General features: G+C 36.1%; 1 protein-coding gene across 1 annotated transcript in view; it reads left to right on the forward strand.

Annotated features, from left to right (window-relative positions):
• Window positions 1-2923: 2923 nt before the first annotated feature.
• The window catches only part of PBX3 (PBX homeobox 3), a 67689-nt gene continuing 50495 nt past the window's right edge, over window positions 2924-20117 (forward strand). Inside the window, exons 1-2 of the mRNA XM_007471705.1 lie at window positions 2924-3161; window positions 14901-15091. Of these exons, the coding sequence (XP_007471767.1) occupies window positions 2970-3161; window positions 14901-15091 (383 nt within the window). The 5' untranslated portion in view covers window positions 2924-2969. The remainder of the gene's footprint in view (window positions 3162-14900; window positions 15092-20117) is intronic.

Raw genomic sequence — 20117 nt, forward strand, 5'->3', positions numbered from 1 at the left:
TTTTTTAACTTTGTAATGCTGTGGTAACCAAGGAGCCTAGATGTAAAACCTCTGAAAATGTCCCAGTGTATGTTTTGGATTAAAAACAACAATGTTCAATTTTTAAATTACTGTTTTCCCAAGTTTAAGTTTGAAGATATCAAGATCTTTTGATAACCACACAGTTTGATTCATTCTGGCTCTTGTAAATTTAGGTTCACGAAGATGTTTATAGGTGCCTACAGGAGTGGGTGTTATGACTGGAAGCCATCATAACAGAAGGTGTGACTTTGGCAGGTTAGTAAGCTAGGGAACAGTGAGGTAGGTAGGATGAGGGATAAAATAGTAATTTGAATATAAAGTAAAAAATAAATAGAAATATTCAAATTAAAAATAATATTGGAAACTGGGTATTATTCGTAATCATGACTGTTTAATAGAGAAAGAAATCCATTCACTTTTCCAACTATAGTTATGAAAATGACTTCAGTGTTGATAAATACCTTCTCAACGTTGCCTAACTGTGAAGTGCTCTAGTACTTTTCATCCAAAGGAATATGAAATTTGTGTTGATTTACTTACAATTTTATTTATTTATTTTTACTAATGATTTTAGAAGTAAGAGTTATTATTCATCACAAGGGGAGAATGTTATACCAGCTGAAAATACATACTTATAATTATTTTTATATGTGTCCACTACTATTGAGTTTAAGGGCTGCTTCCTACTGGTATGGTGGTGTTATATACATATTAGGTACGTATAAAAGAGCTATAGATTGGTGATTACTTTGTGTCCTTTGCATTTCTTCCTGACTAATTTCCTTCTTCTATCTTCCTTATAGTCTATTTCCTTGTGTATTAGTCATTGAGCATCTTTTCTTGTTTGCCACACTGTTCAGGGGAGTGTAATAACTTTGTATGTTATGTTGATTTACTATTACAGAACCTCACCAGTGTCCATAAGGAAAAGATCAATATGTATAAGTACAAGGGGGAAACTAGAAACCCGGAAGAACCTTGAAGGTAGATTAAAAAAATTAATTTCCAGGAGAAACATCAATGTCTGTAAATACAAAAAAGAAACAATTATAAAAATGTGAGCAAAAATTTAGTCTAAAAAGGAGAAACTTAAGGAACTCCCAAACAAATAATATAAAAATGAAACGGAATCCAAAGTACAAGATAAGATGTTGCTCAGTGAGTCCTTACTTCATTCCAAATGCACAGAAAACTTGGTATGTGGAACTATAAGCATTCTAGGCCATGAGATTCTAGGCCATGAGATTTTAACATCTAACAAAGTGAGGGGAAAAAAATCAAAGATGATAAATTAAAAATACTAATGTAGCCAATATTTGGCAGTTTCTTCTAGATCTAGAAGAAATAGCAAATACACGTTTGTCTATCTTTAATTATCAGCGATGTGTTGATACCAGTTTTATCTTATTTAACAGAGTTATCTAACTTTTTGGTACCCTAAATTAATTTATTGTCTTAGTATGTTGTGGTTTTCAAACTTTATTTATTTACCTCTGAATAAGCAACAGATATAATTTTAAATTATTGTGAGTTAGTTTTATTACCCAGTTGAAATTATTCTGAAGTATATTTTTAAATGAAAGTGACAGCTTTAAAGTGTTTTGAAGGAGGATATTAAAGTTGTTCATTTGAGTTAAGGCAACCAAGAGCTCTCTCATGCTGTGGGTATAATTCAGGGCATCTAGGAATGAAATCTGTTCTTAAAAAGAATTGATGGTTGTTTTAGGTTAGCATATAAAATCGCAGAGCTGGTGCTCAGTTGAGTACTTGGCAGCTTATAGATGTTACTGTCATGTTAAGTTACACTAGACGCAGAGTGTGCACCACTGTGGATAAACAACAACAGGCACAGACGCAAAAGGCAGACACCAAATGTAGACCTGCAAAATGCCAACTTCCTTCCCCCCGCTTCCCCAAGATGCCTTGTAACTAGTATGGGGAACCTGCTTTTAAACAGATTTACGGAGGTTAATTGGGCTGGGATATTCTAGATTATGTTACACATTAATGAAAATGCTGATTTTGAGCTGAAATGACTCCACCGCTTTTTATATCATGATAATTACTTTAAAACTTTGTCTTCTGTGTTGTTGAAAACATCTTGGCAGAAAGCCTGTGACCTGATTAAACCTATGAATTGTCAGCTGTGATCTATAGTACTCAGATGAGGTTGCTGACTGGGCATCACTTAGGAAGTTCTTGATTTAAAAGCAAAATTAGATTGAGACTACTGTGTCCAGCACTGTATTGCCATGTTGATGGTGTATTTTCAATACTGTATGTAGTGTCCTGGTTTTATCATTTGCTGGCAGTTGCTTAACAAATTCATTTAATAATATATATTTTTAAAGCATAGCTAATTACCCTTATAATATATGTATTTCTCTTCTCTCCCTGAAATTACATGATGGAAAAGCCCATCTAATCCTGTTTATATTCTAATTTTTGGATATAGCTTGTGAATTAATTATGGGATTTTAAATTCTGTTTTTCCAACTGTATGGAGACACAAAATAACTACCTTTTGATGAGTTTGTTTTATATCCTTGGAATTATTTGTTTTCTTTCTCAAAATCTTGAATTTTTTACCCCTTTCCATTTTTGCTTAAATCATCTAAAACTGGGAAGATTGGCTGTTAGAATATTCTGAGAATCCAGGGTTACTTTTTTCCAAGGATCCAATATGGGATATATTGAGAGAGGGTCATACTAGAAATTTCACAGAAGTAAAAATTTTCATACTTACTTATGCTTATTGATAAAATGTGAGCAATGAAATTCTCAGAATGAATTGTAGTGCACTGATGTTTGATCATTTACTCAAATAAATAAAATACTCACACTGTTTGTCCTGTTTCTCGCTTCTTCTCTCTCTGTCTCTCTCTCTCTTCCTTGAAGGTCTCAGCATCAGAGGAGCCCAGGAGGAGGACCCTCCCGATCCCCAGCTAATGAGACTGGACAATATGCTTTTGGCAGAAGGGGTTTCAGGTCCTGAGAAAGGTGGGGGATCGGCGGCAGCAGCTGCAGCCGCGGCAGCCTCTGGAGGTTCTTCAGATAACTCTATTGAACACTCAGATTACAGAGCCAAATTGACCCAGATCAGACAAATCTATCACACAGAACTGGAGAAATATGAACAGGTCAGCAGCCGCCACTCTCATAGTCCTACACAAACCCTCTATTGCTCTTCTGACAGACTGCGCTAACTAATTCTGAGGGCTGTGAGGGGTAGGTGTTAACAGAAAGAGCAGAATAAATAAGGTCAATGCAAAAATCCAAGTGAATTGTTGGATTCATGAAATGAAGTCCCTTTGCAATTTTAGAGGTGAAGCTAAACCTGTTTTATCCCATCAATTTGTTTTACTCATTCCTCACATTTACATGCCCTTACTACCACACCTGCAGCCATCCTTCCCCTCTAACCTCACTGCTTGGTGCTCGTCAAAGCTCTATATCATTAACAGTTATGCACTGGCCTCATTCATAGCTATTATAACAACTTTTAAAGGGAAGCATTGCATAGTGAGCTCTGCCTGCTATGCGGTGAGCTACAGAATCCTCCTAGGAATTAATTCTTCAGGATTATGCCAGGCTAAAGGGAAGGAGCTAACTTCACAAAGTAAGCAGGTTCTGGCCTTTCTCTTTGAGGAGAACTCCCAAGATAATTACACGTTTCCTGGGGCAGGGAACACTAGGCATTGTGTGCTAAATTCCTGATTAGAAAGAAAGTATGGATTAAAAATGCTATTCTCAGCAATTATATTAACTATACTTCTTTGAATCTAAGATATCTTTGATTTTAAGCCGTATCATGGTGCTATGTACCACCACCAAGAAAAAATGAACTGCCCAACTGAAGTATAACATACCATTGATAGTAAAATGCTTCCAAACTTCAGAGATGTTAAAATGTGGGGAAAAATAAGTAAGTCTTAGATTCAGTGAGACAAGGTAAAATGTTGGTGGTTCATTTTAAACATATTTTAGTTGTTCGTTTAAAAGCCTGCTTAATTTGAGGAATTCTCACTGAAAGGTAATTAAAAAAAATTATTATGGAAATGTTTAAATGTACCCAAAATAAAGAGAATATTAAGCTGAATGCTATGAAATTAACAAGTTTTTAGGTCATAAACAGTTGTGTATTAGCATTTTTATAGAGTTCAACCTAAAATAAGGAACTGCCTAGATACTCATCATCCAGGTAAATAGTTATCAACATTTTGTCAATCTTATTTTGTCTATCTCCCCTTGCCCCCACTCTTTTTTTTGGGGGGGTGGGTAGAGTATTTTAAAATAAGTCCTAGGCATCATGTCATTTCACCCATAAATACTTCACTATGTAGTCAGGCATTTATTAAAGTCCGAACACCTTAGTGTGATGCCCTTGGTCAGTTTTAATATTGATTTTTCTTCTAAGTTCCCTGTAAAGTTTCAGTTGTATATGTTATTATTTTCATTGCCTTCTCTAATATTCTGGATATGGTATTATTAAAAAAATGCTGGATTCTGTCCCAGAGGTGAGTGTGTTTTGAGGAATGGTAGAAAGATTTATGTAGCTTTATGTTAAAATAAAATATAAATTAATATTATAAGATGTTATCTTTTTTCTGAGTAGGCTTTCTGGGATCTCATACTGTATCTCTAGTCTCATTCATAGGAATAATTTTTGGTAGAAGATATGTAAATAAGAATTTTGGAAAAGTGGTCTTGTGTATATATAAGAAAAAAATTGAGCTATCTGATTTGACATATGAATAATTGAGAGTAAACAAAATAAGTCATGGTTGAAAAGGTTGCCCTGAGCATAAACAGTAGAAAACAACTCTAATTTGTAGTATAACCCTAATTGCATAACTTTATGTTAAATACATCTGTATGTACTTACTAAATAAATACTATGAGTCACCTTGCATGGAAAGATCTATAGTATTAGGGGTCAAATGGCTCATCTTTTTAGCTGAGAAATTAAGGTGATTCCTTACTATCTTCTGCCATGTTTCTTCACACCAGCCTCCTTACTTTCTCCCTTTAGCCCTGTTGGAAGTTGGGTGAATCTGGCGTCAGTCATTTTCACCAAGGTTTTTGTTTTGTTTTGTTTGCTTTAAAAATACACATGTGCACACAAGTTCTTCATAGACTAAACTACAGTATGTATTTTTGTTTTAAATATCAAAGATTTAAAATGTAATCATGAATCTTATTTCTAGATATGTTCAGTAGCCTAATAAAAAACCACTGAATGTATATTTCCTTTCTCATTTTTAACACTTTCAGAAGGAAAAATATAGATAATATGAAATCTTTGCAGTATTATGGACAAATAAAGTATCATGACTAGTTGGCTGATTCAACAGAAATTTAGTTTACAATTTTTCTCCTGTAGGTTCTGAATTGTTTTAGAAAGAACATAGCAGCATTTAGTTCTCTTGAGCTGTCTTTGAAGCTGGCTTTTATTGCTCTTCTGTCTGTAGTTCCTAAGTTTGTTCGGATCAGTGAGTTGACATAAGATGGTCTTTTCTTTTCATATTTTTGGGATACAGGGCTTTATCTGAGATAGAACTTTCAGGGATATACTTTGGAGTTACTAGAAGGGCTACGAAGAACTGAGATGAAGGGGTGGCATTTCTAAACTAGATGGTGGCATTATAATTTACATTTTACAGATGAGAAAATGAGACTTGGGTGAAGTAATTTGTCCAGTGTCACACATCTAGTGTCAGAATCAGGTTTTGAAATCAGTTTCTGACAATATGCCTTCTTTTTCCATTGAATTATGCTGCTACTTATGTATGTTAAAGAATAAAATACAACTGAGTAAATTTTAAAGATCTTATTAGCTTCATTCAGCGATTCATGAATTGAACAGCATCTCATCTAGCACATAGAAAGGAGCTCCCAGGAGCTGTACGAAATGAAAGACTCTTAAAGGCAGACAAGAGTGGGACGAGGAAGTGATACTAGCAAAAAGAGGGTCCGTTGTGGCAAGGTCGCCTTCCCTTAGGTCCTGGCAGAGTCTGTCAGGCAGATGACCTCACCGGTGCTGGCCCAGTAGTTCCAGATTGACTGGTTTACGATTACATTCCTAGGAGACGCTGAAACTTGGGGCATAGCAAAAGTGACTCCCTTTTGGGTCTCTTACCTTGTTTTTAAACAATTACAGTTTGCAAATAATTCAGATACGTTCTGATTTTTCTCTTATTTGCCCATGTTGGATTGCATCTGGGATAGGATCAGAGTAGAGATAGAAAAATAAACAACTATTTTAATCACTTTACAGACATTATATTTTTCCTCCTAAAAGTACATGAACATGGGTACTTTGAGTGACAGAAAGCTTATTAGTAAAGAGGAAGAACATATATGTTAAGGCAGAGGCTTTGTCAGAAAATTGTGTTGAGTCTTACTAAAAGAAATAACATTGGAATTTTAGAGCTGTTCACTCCACTGTGTTTTGCAATGAAGCTGTAATGAAAATGTATCTGAAGCCTGTTTAGATTTAGATTGCCATAAAATTAACAAACACCACCACTGCAGTAAATTAAAGTACCTTATAAACGCAGCCACATTTACAAAGCTAAGCAGACTAGAGCTACAGTTAGAGCAAAATTAAATCCAAGCTGCAAGGCTCAGCTTTCTGTGTATGTTTTAGGAATGGTACTGTTTTTTAAAATCCTGTCCTTTTTATTTCTCCAGAAAATGTCCTTTGATCATGTGTTTACATTACATAGGCTCAGATGTAATGCTTCTTAATGAGAACCATCTAGATTCACTTATAAATGCTTTTGAAATATTAGGCATAGAATATATATTAAAGTAAGATTCTTGAATATTACTATCACCTAAAAGGAAAACGAAAACTATTTTACTTTTGTTGATCCAGACAACCAAGAGGAATATGATAATTTTTCAAAGCTTGCAGCAACTGTGTTGTAATGCTTTTGTCTTGGTTGCACTGCCTTCCTCTTTAGCTGGGAGGAAGACCTGGTTGCTTGCCTTCTTGTTGATTAGCTACAAGTTTTTTGTTTTAAAAGGAGGAAAACAAATTTTTTTATTTTGTACACATGGGATCCCCATATAATTATGAGACCCAAAGGTAGCCAGGCATTGGAGGCTTATATGGCATCCTGAACTATGGGATGGGACTAGCTACAAGTTTTGAAAAATGTTTTTACTGTATCTTTCAAATATGCTCTTATGATTAAAGGCCCGACTATTAGAATAGGTGAATTCCTAATGAACTTGAGCCAAGGGTCCTGGGAGGCCTGTTTTAAAGAATTGAGGGTCTTGTTTCCTCTACCTCTCTACCAAAGGGAAATGGATACACTGGTTTTTGCAAATGAAATTTGACTTAGAGATTTGTTCTCAGTTTAAAAAGAAAAGATATATATCATGCCTTATGCAGCTCTCCCACTTTGCTTGTACCAGAAGAAGTGCTTGTACACAAGCAATTCACTTCATAATTTACAGCTGCTATAATAGAGATGACATATTGAAAGCTATCTCCTATAATTATATTGAAATACATTTTTGCTGAAGGCAAAAGTGTTGTAAGGGTCCCAGCCCTCCCCCAACCATCTGGGAACCTGCTTTCTGAGTTCGCAGATGTCTTTTGAATTCACCTCAAATCAGGTAAAGCACTGGAGCCACGCATGTACTGTTTAGCTAATAGAGGACTTTCAGATTACAGGGGATTGCAGGGGGAATTGAGAATGAGTGTGCAACCTAAACCACTTAAAGGCATCATGGCCTTGTGCTTTTTGAGGCTCTCAACATTGTGTGTTTATATTTGCTGGCAAGATCTCCTTTGCTTGTAAAGAATCTTTTTTTAATCAGGTTTTAAAATGCTGATGTTATTACATTAGAGATTGTGTAACCCACAAACTCCTAATCCCATTTTGCTATTTTCTTAATAGCAAAATATATATATATATATATATATAGCAGGAAAGGTAAAAGGGTACTACCTTATGTAAACTTTATACTTATTTTTCCCAAACAAGACTTTGTCATTCATTGCTCCAAGAGAAGGGTTTTACTTCTTGTCAGCTTTCACGCTGCGTCTTTTCCTTGGCTGGAAGGAGTGTTTGAGTGTTCCCTTTTTTTCTCCAAGTTTCTAGTCTATTGGCTCTTTGTACCAAATGTATCTTTGACCACAAACTTGTTTAATGAAATGAATTGTTTTATATTTGAATACTTTTCTTTTTTTTTTCAATTTCTTTGGAAGCAGTGTTTGTATTTATTCTGGCAATGGGAAGACACAACTATATTAGGTAATCAGAGTAGGGACTTACTTGCAGAATGACACACACAATATGAATTTCATAAAATTGTCATTTCTATTTTCAACAATAACTGCCATTTATTAAGTGTTAATTGTGTTCCAGACTCTTCAAAGAACTTAACATGTATTATATAATATAATCCTTACAAAACCCTCATGAGATAGGTCCATAAACCACGTGATTACGTTGAGACTTGTTCAGGTATGATAGAATCTAAAAAAGAGTGGTTATAATCAGTTATATGTATAACTGATTCACTTTACTGTACAGCAGAAACTAACACAACATTGTAAGCCAACTATACTCTGATTTAAAAAAAAGATATTTCATCTTTGCAGCTGTTTCTTAGGCATATTGGTCTCATTCTAGTTGGCTTAGAAAGTATCTTTCAATGTTGACTCTTATCCTAAAACTAGAATAATTTGTTGATTTAATAAGCATTACATAAATACAAAATCTGTAATAGTGGACTAGAGTTACTTGCAAGGTTATAAAGACATCTAGAAAACAGATGCTTGCAAATTTGAGAATCATCAGCTTTTAATAGAGATTTATTCTTTCTTTGAAGAGTGGATTTTTAGCATAGAGAGTGTTATGATCTGTTGTCTGCAATCAGCTTCTCTAGATGGTTACAAAAGGCCAGTTCAGTTTTTAGATTTGATCATGAACCATTTTAAAACTTCCTCAAAAATAAGTGCTTGCTCACCGTCTGATTTTACATTTTTATGTTCAGTGATGTGATCTTACAGGCAAGAAAGGGGTTGAATCTTGAATTCACCACTGAAAAAAACATCACCACAAAACAAACAAAACCCTGAAAACTAATTTTGAGTGTAAATCCAAGTACATATAGATATCGAGGATATAGTTTTACTAGCTAACAAATATCATTAACAACATTATAAAAAATCCAGATATTTCAAATCCTCCATTATATTACTTGGTTTGTATTTTTAAGGAGAAAGGAACAAATGGCAAGGAGAGAAAGGCTCATAATAAGAATTGGTTGAAAATATTTTTTATCAGATGAAGCATTCCACACTTTATGTTGACTTTATGTTATTACAATGTATGTTTTAAACAAAACATACATTTTTGTTACATTGTAAACAGAAATTATCTAGGATGTTAAACAATGCATCCTAGATAATTTTCAACAGCTGGATTAAGAGAAAAAGAGGTTTTTGCCATTACTCGTTATTCAGAAAATTCAAGGAATCAAAACTCTTCTTCCCTAAATCTCCCAATTAACCAAGTTGTTTCTACATTTGTATTGTGGACATTGACCAGAAAATTCTTAACTGACAATTTTACTTGGAAAAATAATAAGGCAATGAAAATTTTTTCCAATGTCTATTTTAATAATATAGTCTTGTAGGTATGACAGAGGATATGATAAATGTTTGAAGTGAGCATCTTACATTTTAAATAGCATTGATGCTAGTGTGTGGTTGGGTGGCCCTTCAAAACAACTCTGCAATCATTTGATCATTCTTACCGCACTTATGTGTTTAAAAAATGTATATCTTTTAAGGATCTGGAGATGAGGCAGTACTGTGCTCTGCTCTGAAACTGGTACACATGATGCTGTAAATGAGGCTGTAATTTACTTTCAGTGGTATAAAGGAAAAAAATCACTTTGCCTAAAGTGTATGTATCTTTCTTAAGGGTGTACCCGGATTTTAATTATCTAAATGTAAATACTTAACGAATTTTACTTAGAGTAATGAGCTAAAGTGCACACTACATAAATGAGATGTTCTAATTAATCATGTATGAACTACTGGTTTAAAGAAAAGCTATGTGAATTCTGTGAATGTTGGGCTATTGCCAAATTGCTAATCAGCGTTTGCATTCATAGATGACTTCACTTAATAAGTTGTGAGACATTCAGCAAATGTTTTAGGAAATTACGAGTTTTTAGATGCAGAAACTTTTTGCTTTTAACACTTATTTTTCACACAAGCCTGTGGCTGCTTCTTAGAAACGATAGGCAAACATTCATTCTGAAGAGATTAAAATATAGCCAGAGAAAAACTGAGAGCCAGAGGAAAGCTGAAACAAACAAACAAACAAAAAACAAAAAACCCTCAGGTATCACACACAGGAGTCTTGAATTATTTATCAAGACATACACTCTGTCATAGATATATGTTACCATAATGTGTGAGCTAGGTTTGTAGGAATTAGCATTATTACATGTGCAAATTAGAAATACTCCAGTACAGCTAGTTCTCAAACGTTTTGGTCTTAGGACTTGAATTCATTTTTTTAAAAAAATTTATTTATTTTTGGCTGCGTTGGGTCTTCGTTGCTGCACGCGGGCTTTCTCTAGTTGCGGAGAGCAGGGGCTACTCTTCATTGCGGTGCGCGGGCTTTCCACTGCAGTGGCTTCTCTTGTTGCAGAGCATGGACTCTAGGCACGCGGGCTTCAGTAGTTGTGGCTTGCGGGCTCTAGAGTGCAGGCTCAGTAGTTGTGGTGCACGGGCTTAGTTGCTCCACGGCATGTGGGATCTTCCTGGACCAGGGCTTGAACCCATGTCTCCTGCATTGGCAGGCGGATTCTTAACCACTGCGCCACCAGGGAAGCCCATGACTTGAATTCTTAAAAATTATTGGAGACCCCCTAAGAGCTTTTGTTCAGTGCGTTGTATCTATCAGCATTTATTATAATAGAAGTTAAAACTGCGAAAAAATAAAAGTATGTATTTAAGAAACAATGATAAACTATTATCTATTCACTATAATATTTATAAAAGCCTGTGTTTGCCAAAAAACCCTCAATATTTAGTGAGAAGAGTGGCACTGCTTTTACATTTTTGCAAAACTTTTTAATGTTGGGCTTAAAAGAAGTCACCTGGATTGTTATATGTGCTTCTACGGTCAGTCTCCTGTCATGTGGTTGAAGTATATGAAGAACACCTGGCCTCACACAAAGATGTCATTGGAAAAGGGAGGAGTGTATTAATAGCCTTCCTGATAATTATGGATACTTTTCTCTGATATTATACCAAAACTTGACAAGTTGTATTGTCTTAAAGGTTAGTTATAATGAATCTGAAATCATATCAACTTTTTGTACTCCCTTCCTTTAAAATCCTTTAAAATTCCTTTAAAGGAATTCCTTAAAAAAAAAATCCTTTAAATTCCTTTAAACTTGGTCTAGTGTGCACTTGCAATGGATCTTCTACCTATACATTTTTTTGTAACAATGCTTTGATCATTTGGAAAATATTGTTTCACTGAGTTATGTACATCTTCTCATGTTAACACTTTACATTATATAATATCAAAATATCAAATTTACTAATATCAACACCAAATTATTCAGAAAGTCTGCTAGGATACTATCAAGCTCAAGGTAGTGGATGCAAGTTTTCCAAAATTATAATTTTCACTTGAAAAGTCAAATTTCATCATTGGCACAACTGTTGTCAGCTGTTTTCCTTGATGTGACAGGCTTGCTTGGTTCATTTTTGAGAAAATATCTGCGAAATACCCGAGTCTGAATAATTATAATAATTTGTTGATTTCACTTTCAAATAAAAATGGTGTTCCCTGAAAAAGACAGCATCAGCTCACAACTTAAACTATCACACAAGTGTTTTTTCTCAAGACAACCATCCTTCAATAAGCAATTGAAGTGCTTTTAGTATGTTTCCCGTTTTATCACACAGAATATTAAAGTTGTAGTCAAGGATTGAGATGTAATAAAATGAATGATTTCTCTTGCTTCATCAAGGACATTCCTAAGTGAAACTGCCTTTTTTTGTGGGTTTGTGTGAATGCATGGTGATGAAGAATAAAAAAGAAACATCAAAGATTACTAAGTATACTGTTTCCCAAAGAGTTTTTCTTACTTAGTACATTGATCCACAAGATGCTGTAGAGCTGTGCTGTCCAATACGGTTGCCACTAGTCATATGTAGCTATTGAGCCCTTGAAATCTAGCTAATCTAGACCGAGATGTGCTGTAAATGTAAATATATACTGGTTTTCAAAGTGTATGAAAAAAAGAATGTAACATATCTCATTAACAGTTATCTAAAGATCTTGATTATGTGTTGAAATGTTAATATTTTTCATATATTGGGTTAAATAAAATATATTATTAAAATTAATTTCACCTGATTCTTATTTTTTAATGTGGCTACTAGAAAAATTTTTCATTTCATATGAGAAAAATAAAACACATTTGGAAAATAATCATTGCAGTAGAAAAAACATTAAATGACCCCCCCATATTTTTTTTCATATGTGGCTCACAGTGTATTTCTTTTAGACAGCACTGCTCTAGAGAAAAGAGGTTTTGTGACCAAATTTATTTGGGAAAAGTTGGATATACTATCCTCCTTTGAAGATTTATGATGCATATTGGCATACTGGAAGTACTGAGGAATCCTGCCCCCACCCCCCTCAAAAAAAAAAAAGCATTTAAAATTTTGGTTAGCCCCACATTTCCCAAACATACTGTATTAACATTTTTTGGAACTAGCTGTAGAAGTGTCTATCAGAACTTGCTGATTCCAGTTTGCTGTTCTAGTTTACTTTCCTTCATTTTACTAATAAGAAAACTGAGGGCTACTGTTTATTAAATTCTGTAATTTGAAATTACATGAACATCTCTTTAGGGAAAGTATTGTACAAGAAAAAAAGATGTGTACATATATTTCTTGACAGAGTGACCACCTATTTTCAGCTTGGCACAAAATAAGTTTAAGTTGACAATATAGTGGGGAAAATCTTAAATTTACTTTTCTTTATTATGGTTTCCTTAAAGATGGAAAGAACTTCCGGTTTTAGAGCTGCAAAGTTCCTTAATGTTTTACTGTGCCATAACCTAGGACAGTAATTCTTGGCCTTTTAAAATTATAGACTGGCTGAGAATCTGAAACGAAAACAAACAAAAACCCCACAGATTGTCCCCTTGGGAAAGACAGATGTGCACACAACTTGAATAAGATTTCAGGGAGTCATGGACATTCTAAACTTATCCATGGACTGCAGGTTAAAAATCCTTCACTTACAAAGGTTCAGGGATAATGTATTTACAGATGTTAATCAACATTACTCTTGAATTGTAATACAAAACCCCACCAATCCATAGATGTTTATTGGATGCCTACTGTGTGTGTTGCACAAATCTATACTCTGAAGAATCCCAGAGTCACCACTCACAAGGAACTTTAAAATTCTTAAGACTTAAACATATTTTTTAAAAACTTTGGTAAGCCAGACTCATTTTACCTCACCTTAGAAATATTTATATAAAAGCTCCATAAAAGCTTAAAGTAGCTGAAACAGCCAGTGTACTTAAAAGGTTAGTTCTCTAATTAGCAGTTAGAAAACCATCATTTGCTGTATGTTTGGGTTATCTGTAGGGAAGTGGACATTATTATATCTTCAGAATGCATCTTGCCATGATCAATGATTGTTCTGTCTGCTCACCCTACTAGGGGCATCTGTGCAGTAAGGTGCAGAATCTCCTGTCTTTTTTTTAAACAAAAATGCCAGAAGATGTTCTTTTTATCCAGAGATGCAGACAGATGCTTTATTTACCAAGGCAATACTGGATTTCTGTGTAGGCCCAGTTATGTGGTTTTATAGATCTAAATATAGGTGGGCTGAAAGAGACAGAGACTGAGGATTGTTAACTAAAAAGTTTGAGACCCAAATCTGATCCTTATTTTCCTGCTGCCCCTCCCCTGAGGAGCTGAGCTGCTTTACCCATGTTTTAGGAATGGCATATATCCACAAATAAGGCCCACACCACAGCTAAATTATACTAGGACATTGGCATGGTATCAGAGGCCCTTTACATGCTAGTGCAAATCTGAATTCCCTCTTCTCCTTTACATATTCTCTCTGTCCCTGTGGACTTGCTATATACCATGATTTCCAGGATATTTTCTTGTGCCTGAAATTCCTCTTGATTTCCACCTTTATTCCACCTTTCAAAAATCTTACCCATTCTTTAAAGCCCTAATGTCACTTTTGCCATGAAGTGATCTCTGCTTCCAAATGAGAATACTTCCTCCTTGGAACTTAGGAAGCACTTACTCATATTTTCCTGTGATACTTTACATGGTCTGCCTTGTTTAAGAATTCGTTTTTTATATATTTTATTGCACTGAAAGTCAGGTCCACATCTTGCTCATTTATGTGTCCTTAATCACTCTTGGAGGAGTTTGAACTTCATAGTGCTTCAGTAGACATTTGTGGAATAAATGTAAAACCCCAAAGAAAATAGGAGGTGCTTAGTATTAGCAATTAACATATATTTGTACTTACATATAGCAGTTGGTAGAGAGCATCCTCCAGTGGGAAGACCTCATCTTGGAACAGGGACAAGGGTGGTGGGAAGGGCAGTTGAGTGCTGTGCTTCCCTTGCATGCCTGGCCATTCATAGTTTCAGAATTCTTGCGCCCCATCTAACTATCACTGCCATTTCACAAGTGTCTTAGTTTTCATTTTACCCTACCTACTGCATAATGCCATTGGCAACTGCAAATGAGGTAGAAATTCAGATGAGTTAATGTCTGGGTGTGATAATACAAAATACCAGGTTCCTAAGGAGTGATTTTTTTCCCCTTACAGGCATGTAATGAATTCACTACACACGTGATGAACCTTCTCCGAGAGCAGAGTAGAACACGTCCCATTTCCCCAAAAGAGATTGAAAGAATGGTGGGCATCATCCATCGAAAATTTAGTTCCATTCAGATGCAGCTCAAACAAAGCACTTGTGAAGCAGTTATGATTTTAAGATCAAGGTTCCTTGATGCCAGGTATGTGAGGCCACAAATCTATTGCATGGCTTTTTAAATTTTTTCTTTTCACTCTTTGTGTATTATTTTCTGTAATCCTGGCCAATTGGTCTTAGATTCTTCTTTAATTTGGCTATAAGAGCTCTTCTCTACATTGGACAGGTAATTCACCTCATGGTGCCTGCACTGTCAAGCCTCTTCTTGTCTGGGGGCGGTAGTGCTATTAGCTGCCAATTTGGTGACTCAGGAAACAAATAGGATTAGTGCCGCTACTAATGACTTAGTAATTAATACATAGCCTTTCTTTCAGTTCTGATGCTAAAACGTATATTTAAGGATAATGTTCAGTATGTAACTTTGTTTTAATGCAGGTTTGTTTTCTAAGAACTTCCTGATGTTACGTTGCTTGTGCATATTAGAAAAAAAATACTTGGAGATACTGATATTCCTAAGAAGGAAGTGGTATTATAGTTACCACAAAACCCCAAACTCTGTTTTTCCAAATCAAGAAGAAAGCCTGTGAGTTTCCCCTCTCAGGATACATATTTCCCTTTTATCTGAAGCTGTCACCAAGTTTCACAGGAATTAGGTAATAAATTGTATATGGTGTGTTAGACCTACTAGGTGACATAACAGAGGAACTGTCAAGTTCCTACTATATGCTGCCTCTGCAGAGATGCCTCTTGGGCATTGCTAAAGCTTGCAGTCAATCTTCAACGGTGGAAAGGGGTTTCTATTTTGTTTTGTTTTCTCTCCCTTGGAATCTCACAGAGGTGATGATTATCGTCCAAACTTTACAATATTAAAGAAAATAAGTTAGCATCTCAACTGGAAAACAAGATGTGAGGAACAATCTTCATGCCAGAGCTCTTCCTTAGAGCCGAATAAGGAAACATATGCCACCTGATTATACTCCCGTTCTCCTGGTTAAGCCAAGCCCTGTATCGCCTTTGGTTCCTCCTTCTTCCATACTGAATTAGTCATTAGAACTCACCAGTGCTTTGTTTTCAACATTTCTCGTTCTAGCCCTTTTTCCTTCCATACTTGCACTGCTCGGTTCACGTTCATCCTTTTGTACCTAGACTACCACAGTAAATTCCCACTATTCTCCCTGATTCCAGCCTTACTCTTCTCCCACTCATCCTCCATGGCCCTCTTATGATGCCCTTATTGCTTTACTTAAAAACCATAGCAGCTTTTCTTTTTTTTTTTTTTGCTGTACGCGGGCCTCTCACTGTTGCGGCCCCTCCCGTTGCGGGGCACAGGCTCCGGACGCGCAGGCTCAGCGGCCATGGCTCACGGGCCTAGCCGTTCTGCGGCATGTGGGATCCTCCCGGACCGGGGCACGAGCCCGCGTCTCCTGCATCGGCAGGCGGACTCTCAACCACTGCGCCACCAGGGAAGCCCATAGCAGCTTTTCAATGCTGGGTAACTCACATGCACACTACTTAACCTGGCATTTGAGGCCTTATGTGACCTGCCCCCGCCCAAATTACTTTTTTGTTGTTGTTAAGATTTAAGTTTTAGATTTTTCCTATTTAAAAAATACCAAGGTCACTATGGAAACGTTGTAAAATGTATAGAATAGAAAGAAGGATGAGGGATAAAAGACAATCACTTTTTTACCACCCAATGGAAAAAAAAGTCACTGTGAACATTTTAGTATATTTCTTTCTGGTTTGTGGTACTTTTTTTTTTTTTAATGTTCTTTGTGATGGTACAATATGCATAATTTGCTCCGCAATGGGGGAGGCCACAACAGTGAGAGGCCCGCGAACTGCAAGAAAAAAAAAAAATTTACCATGAATAGGTAAACATTTTTCATATAGTATAAACTCCTATTTTAAATGTTAATTGTTGAAGTCTACCAGATGGATATATGATAAATAATTAACTTAGCCATTTCTTCATTTTTGAGCATTTAGCTGTCCCTATTAATTTCCATGATAACTTCTTCCTTCCTTCCAATTCCTTTCTTCTTTCCTTCTACAAATATTTATTTGTGCTGAGGCTATAAAGGTAAACAAGATAGGTTAACATACTTGCCCCAGCTGAGTTTACATTCTACTTGGGGAAACAGACAATAAACAAGTAAACAAATATGCTGTAGTATTCTGTTCAATAATGTAATGAAATGTGATAGAATGGTAAGTGCCATGAGGAAAAATAAAAGCAAGGTGAAGGGAGAGAAAATGATGGAGGGAAGGTACTATTTTAGACAGATTTTTATTGGGATTAGTCTTCCAGTGAAAATCTTTATGCATTCAACCTTTTTGATCTTTAGAATTATTTCCTAAGGATTAATTCTCAGAAATGGTATTATTAGATCAAAATGTGAACATTTTTAGTGCTCTTAATATATCACTAAATTGTTCTTTCCTGTGTTTAATCCAAAATGCGATACCTCTTGGTCTCATCTGTTTCCTCTGACGAGAATTCTTTTCTTCTGCCTAACCACCTCTTCCACCACCACCCCTCAACCTCCACCTCCAGCCTTCCACAGCAAACCCTGTTCTCCCAACCATTTCCCCAACTTGGTCACCAGTAATGAATTGTAATCTGTGAGAGTGTGTAGCATGGAGCCTGGAACAGAGCTGGTGCTCATGTTTGTTGCATTAGTGAGACCTTGCTCAGCCTTTCAGGCCTGGCCTAAAAGCTCCCGTTTTAGGAAGCCTACTTTAAGCACTCCACTGGACTCGTCCTTGCCATCTCTTAAACACTGATACTATGTTTATACAATTTTCCCGACCGAACTTCATGCAGACTGCCTTTATTGCAGTTTTTCAGGATCATTTCTTCTCTTCCCAAGTAAGTCACGTCGTCATTGAAAGCAATGGCCAAGTCTTACACGTTTAGATTCCCCACAATTCCAGCAAGTGTCTTACACATAGTAGGCTGCAGAAAAATAATTTGTTGACTAACCAGATGAATGAATATTTCCACTTACTACTTATAATAGCTCAAAGAGTTAAGGAAGTAGCATCAGAAAACAAAAAACATTTTTAAATTGTCAACGTTGAGCATTTTAATTAAAAGCATTAGGTAACAAAGATATTTAAAAGTACTTTCTTCAGAAAGGAATCTTTTCTAACACAATTGCCATCCTTACTTCTGCGGATACTTTCCCATTCTTATCAACATGCATGCTCTTTTTTTTTAAACATAACTGCATTCATAATGTATACACCTAAATGATTTATTTTTCTTCCAAGAAGAGAAAGTAAGTTAACAAGCCAGAGTGAGCAGAGCCAGGGTGAGAAGGTGGCAGAGCTTGGAGCAGAGCCCCTTCTCCCACAGAGACTGCTGTCAGTAATGTTGTGATGCTGATGGGACACAGCCCTGGGACGGATGCACCACTGCACACTGGCCTGAGGCATAGCCATTTAGAGTGTGGTGAACCCTGGGGGGAATGAAACTTAGGGGAAATGCTTAATGGGCATTTTCTACAGAATGTTTTTCTAAAAAATAAATGAAGTATTAGACCGAGTTCTCTCTTATGCCTTCAAGTGAATGCAAATACTGAGCTTTGCTTCCATCTGTTCTTGTAGTGCCTCTTAGCAAGCCCTCTACACTGAGAAGGCACGGTTTTTCTGCTCTAGGCAAACATGCTCATTCAGATATATGATTCCCTTGCTCACTCTGGCTTTTTGTAAAGCTATACTCACATTTTCTTGGTAATTGGACAAGCCGAAGTATGTACCGGTGCAGAACAGTTAGGAATAAATTTGTGTAGGTCCCTCTACTCTTCTAGTAGAAGTGCCGTAGTTTGGATGCAGCCAGACTTTCTGGGGTAAGGCATTCTGTTCTGCCCATAAATTTGTTCTCTGAGGTTTTTTGATGTTTTCTAAAACCACTCCTAGGTAAAGTTGATAAATGAGCCAAACTTATTTCTGCTTTCCCAATATGTTTCTGCTCATTCCCCCTTTTGTAAGTCCTCATTTTCCAAAGAAATGCCCTTATGTGATCTGCTCCACTGTACCCGGTCTTCCTGCTGGATTTCATGTTTTAGACTGAGTCACAAGCTCACATACTTACATATACCGGAATTGAGGGGAGTGGCTGGATGAGGGGCAGTGAGGATTAGAGCAGACGGGTACATATCTGAGGGACAGCCATCACTTAGCTTTAGCCTGTGGTTTCCTTCCGATGATGTGGGCCTGGTGTGGCTGATCTTCCAATTTTTCATAAGGAGCCAGAAACTTAGATTTTTATGAGCAGGTCATTATTGTGTTGTCTCAACAAACATTATCTGTGGGCCAGGTAATTATCTATAAGTTTGACAGTTTCAGTATCTATTCTAGACCTTTTCCATCCTATTCACCCAGCTACCCACTCATCAGACTGTGCCTTTTCAAAGTGCCCCAGGTCAGGGCTTTGTTTTTCTTGTCAAGCAATGCCTGACTCCTGCAAAAATGCTGATTGCTATTCTTGGTGTACTTCTCTTTCATCTGTCTTCCCTCACCACCTCCCCCATCCAATTCATCATCAAATCCTGTTGATTTTAATTCCCAAATAGATCCTGAATCTATTCTTCATCCCTCAGGAAACAGTGGTTTAACCTTCCAAAAAATTATTGAAATTAAGAAGTTTCAGGGCTCATAACTTGAGATGTTTTGATCAGACTGAGATTTCTTGCTCCCTTGACTCTCCCTGAATGTTGAAACATAGATCACATACTTAACCTGCCATGTTAGTGACATCATTTTAACTAGAAGAATCTCATAGGGTATACACATTTACAACTGCCTACTGACGCTGTCTTTCCTGAGTATAGGATATCACAATTAATATCATTAAGATTATTTGTAAGGCAATATTAAGAAAATTGTTTGGGGAAAGCGTTTTCCAGTTACTGGAGAATTTAATTTAAAGTGAAATCTGACAAATGCTAATTTTCAGGTTGGAATTTTTTAAAATCTTCAAAATAAAACCCAAATGTAAATGACATTTTTGCTATTTGAAATAAATTGTCAACAAATACTTGATCTTCTGACATTCTGCCACCCACTCCCAGTAAAAACAAAGAATTTGTCCTCCCCTACTCTTT

This window comes from Lipotes vexillifer, unplaced genomic scaffold, assembly GCF_000442215.2.
Source record: "Lipotes vexillifer unplaced genomic scaffold, Lipotes_vexillifer_v1.1 scaffold98, whole genome shotgun sequence".
NCBI classification, from domain to species: domain Eukaryota; kingdom Metazoa; phylum Chordata; class Mammalia; order Artiodactyla; family Lipotidae; genus Lipotes; species Lipotes vexillifer.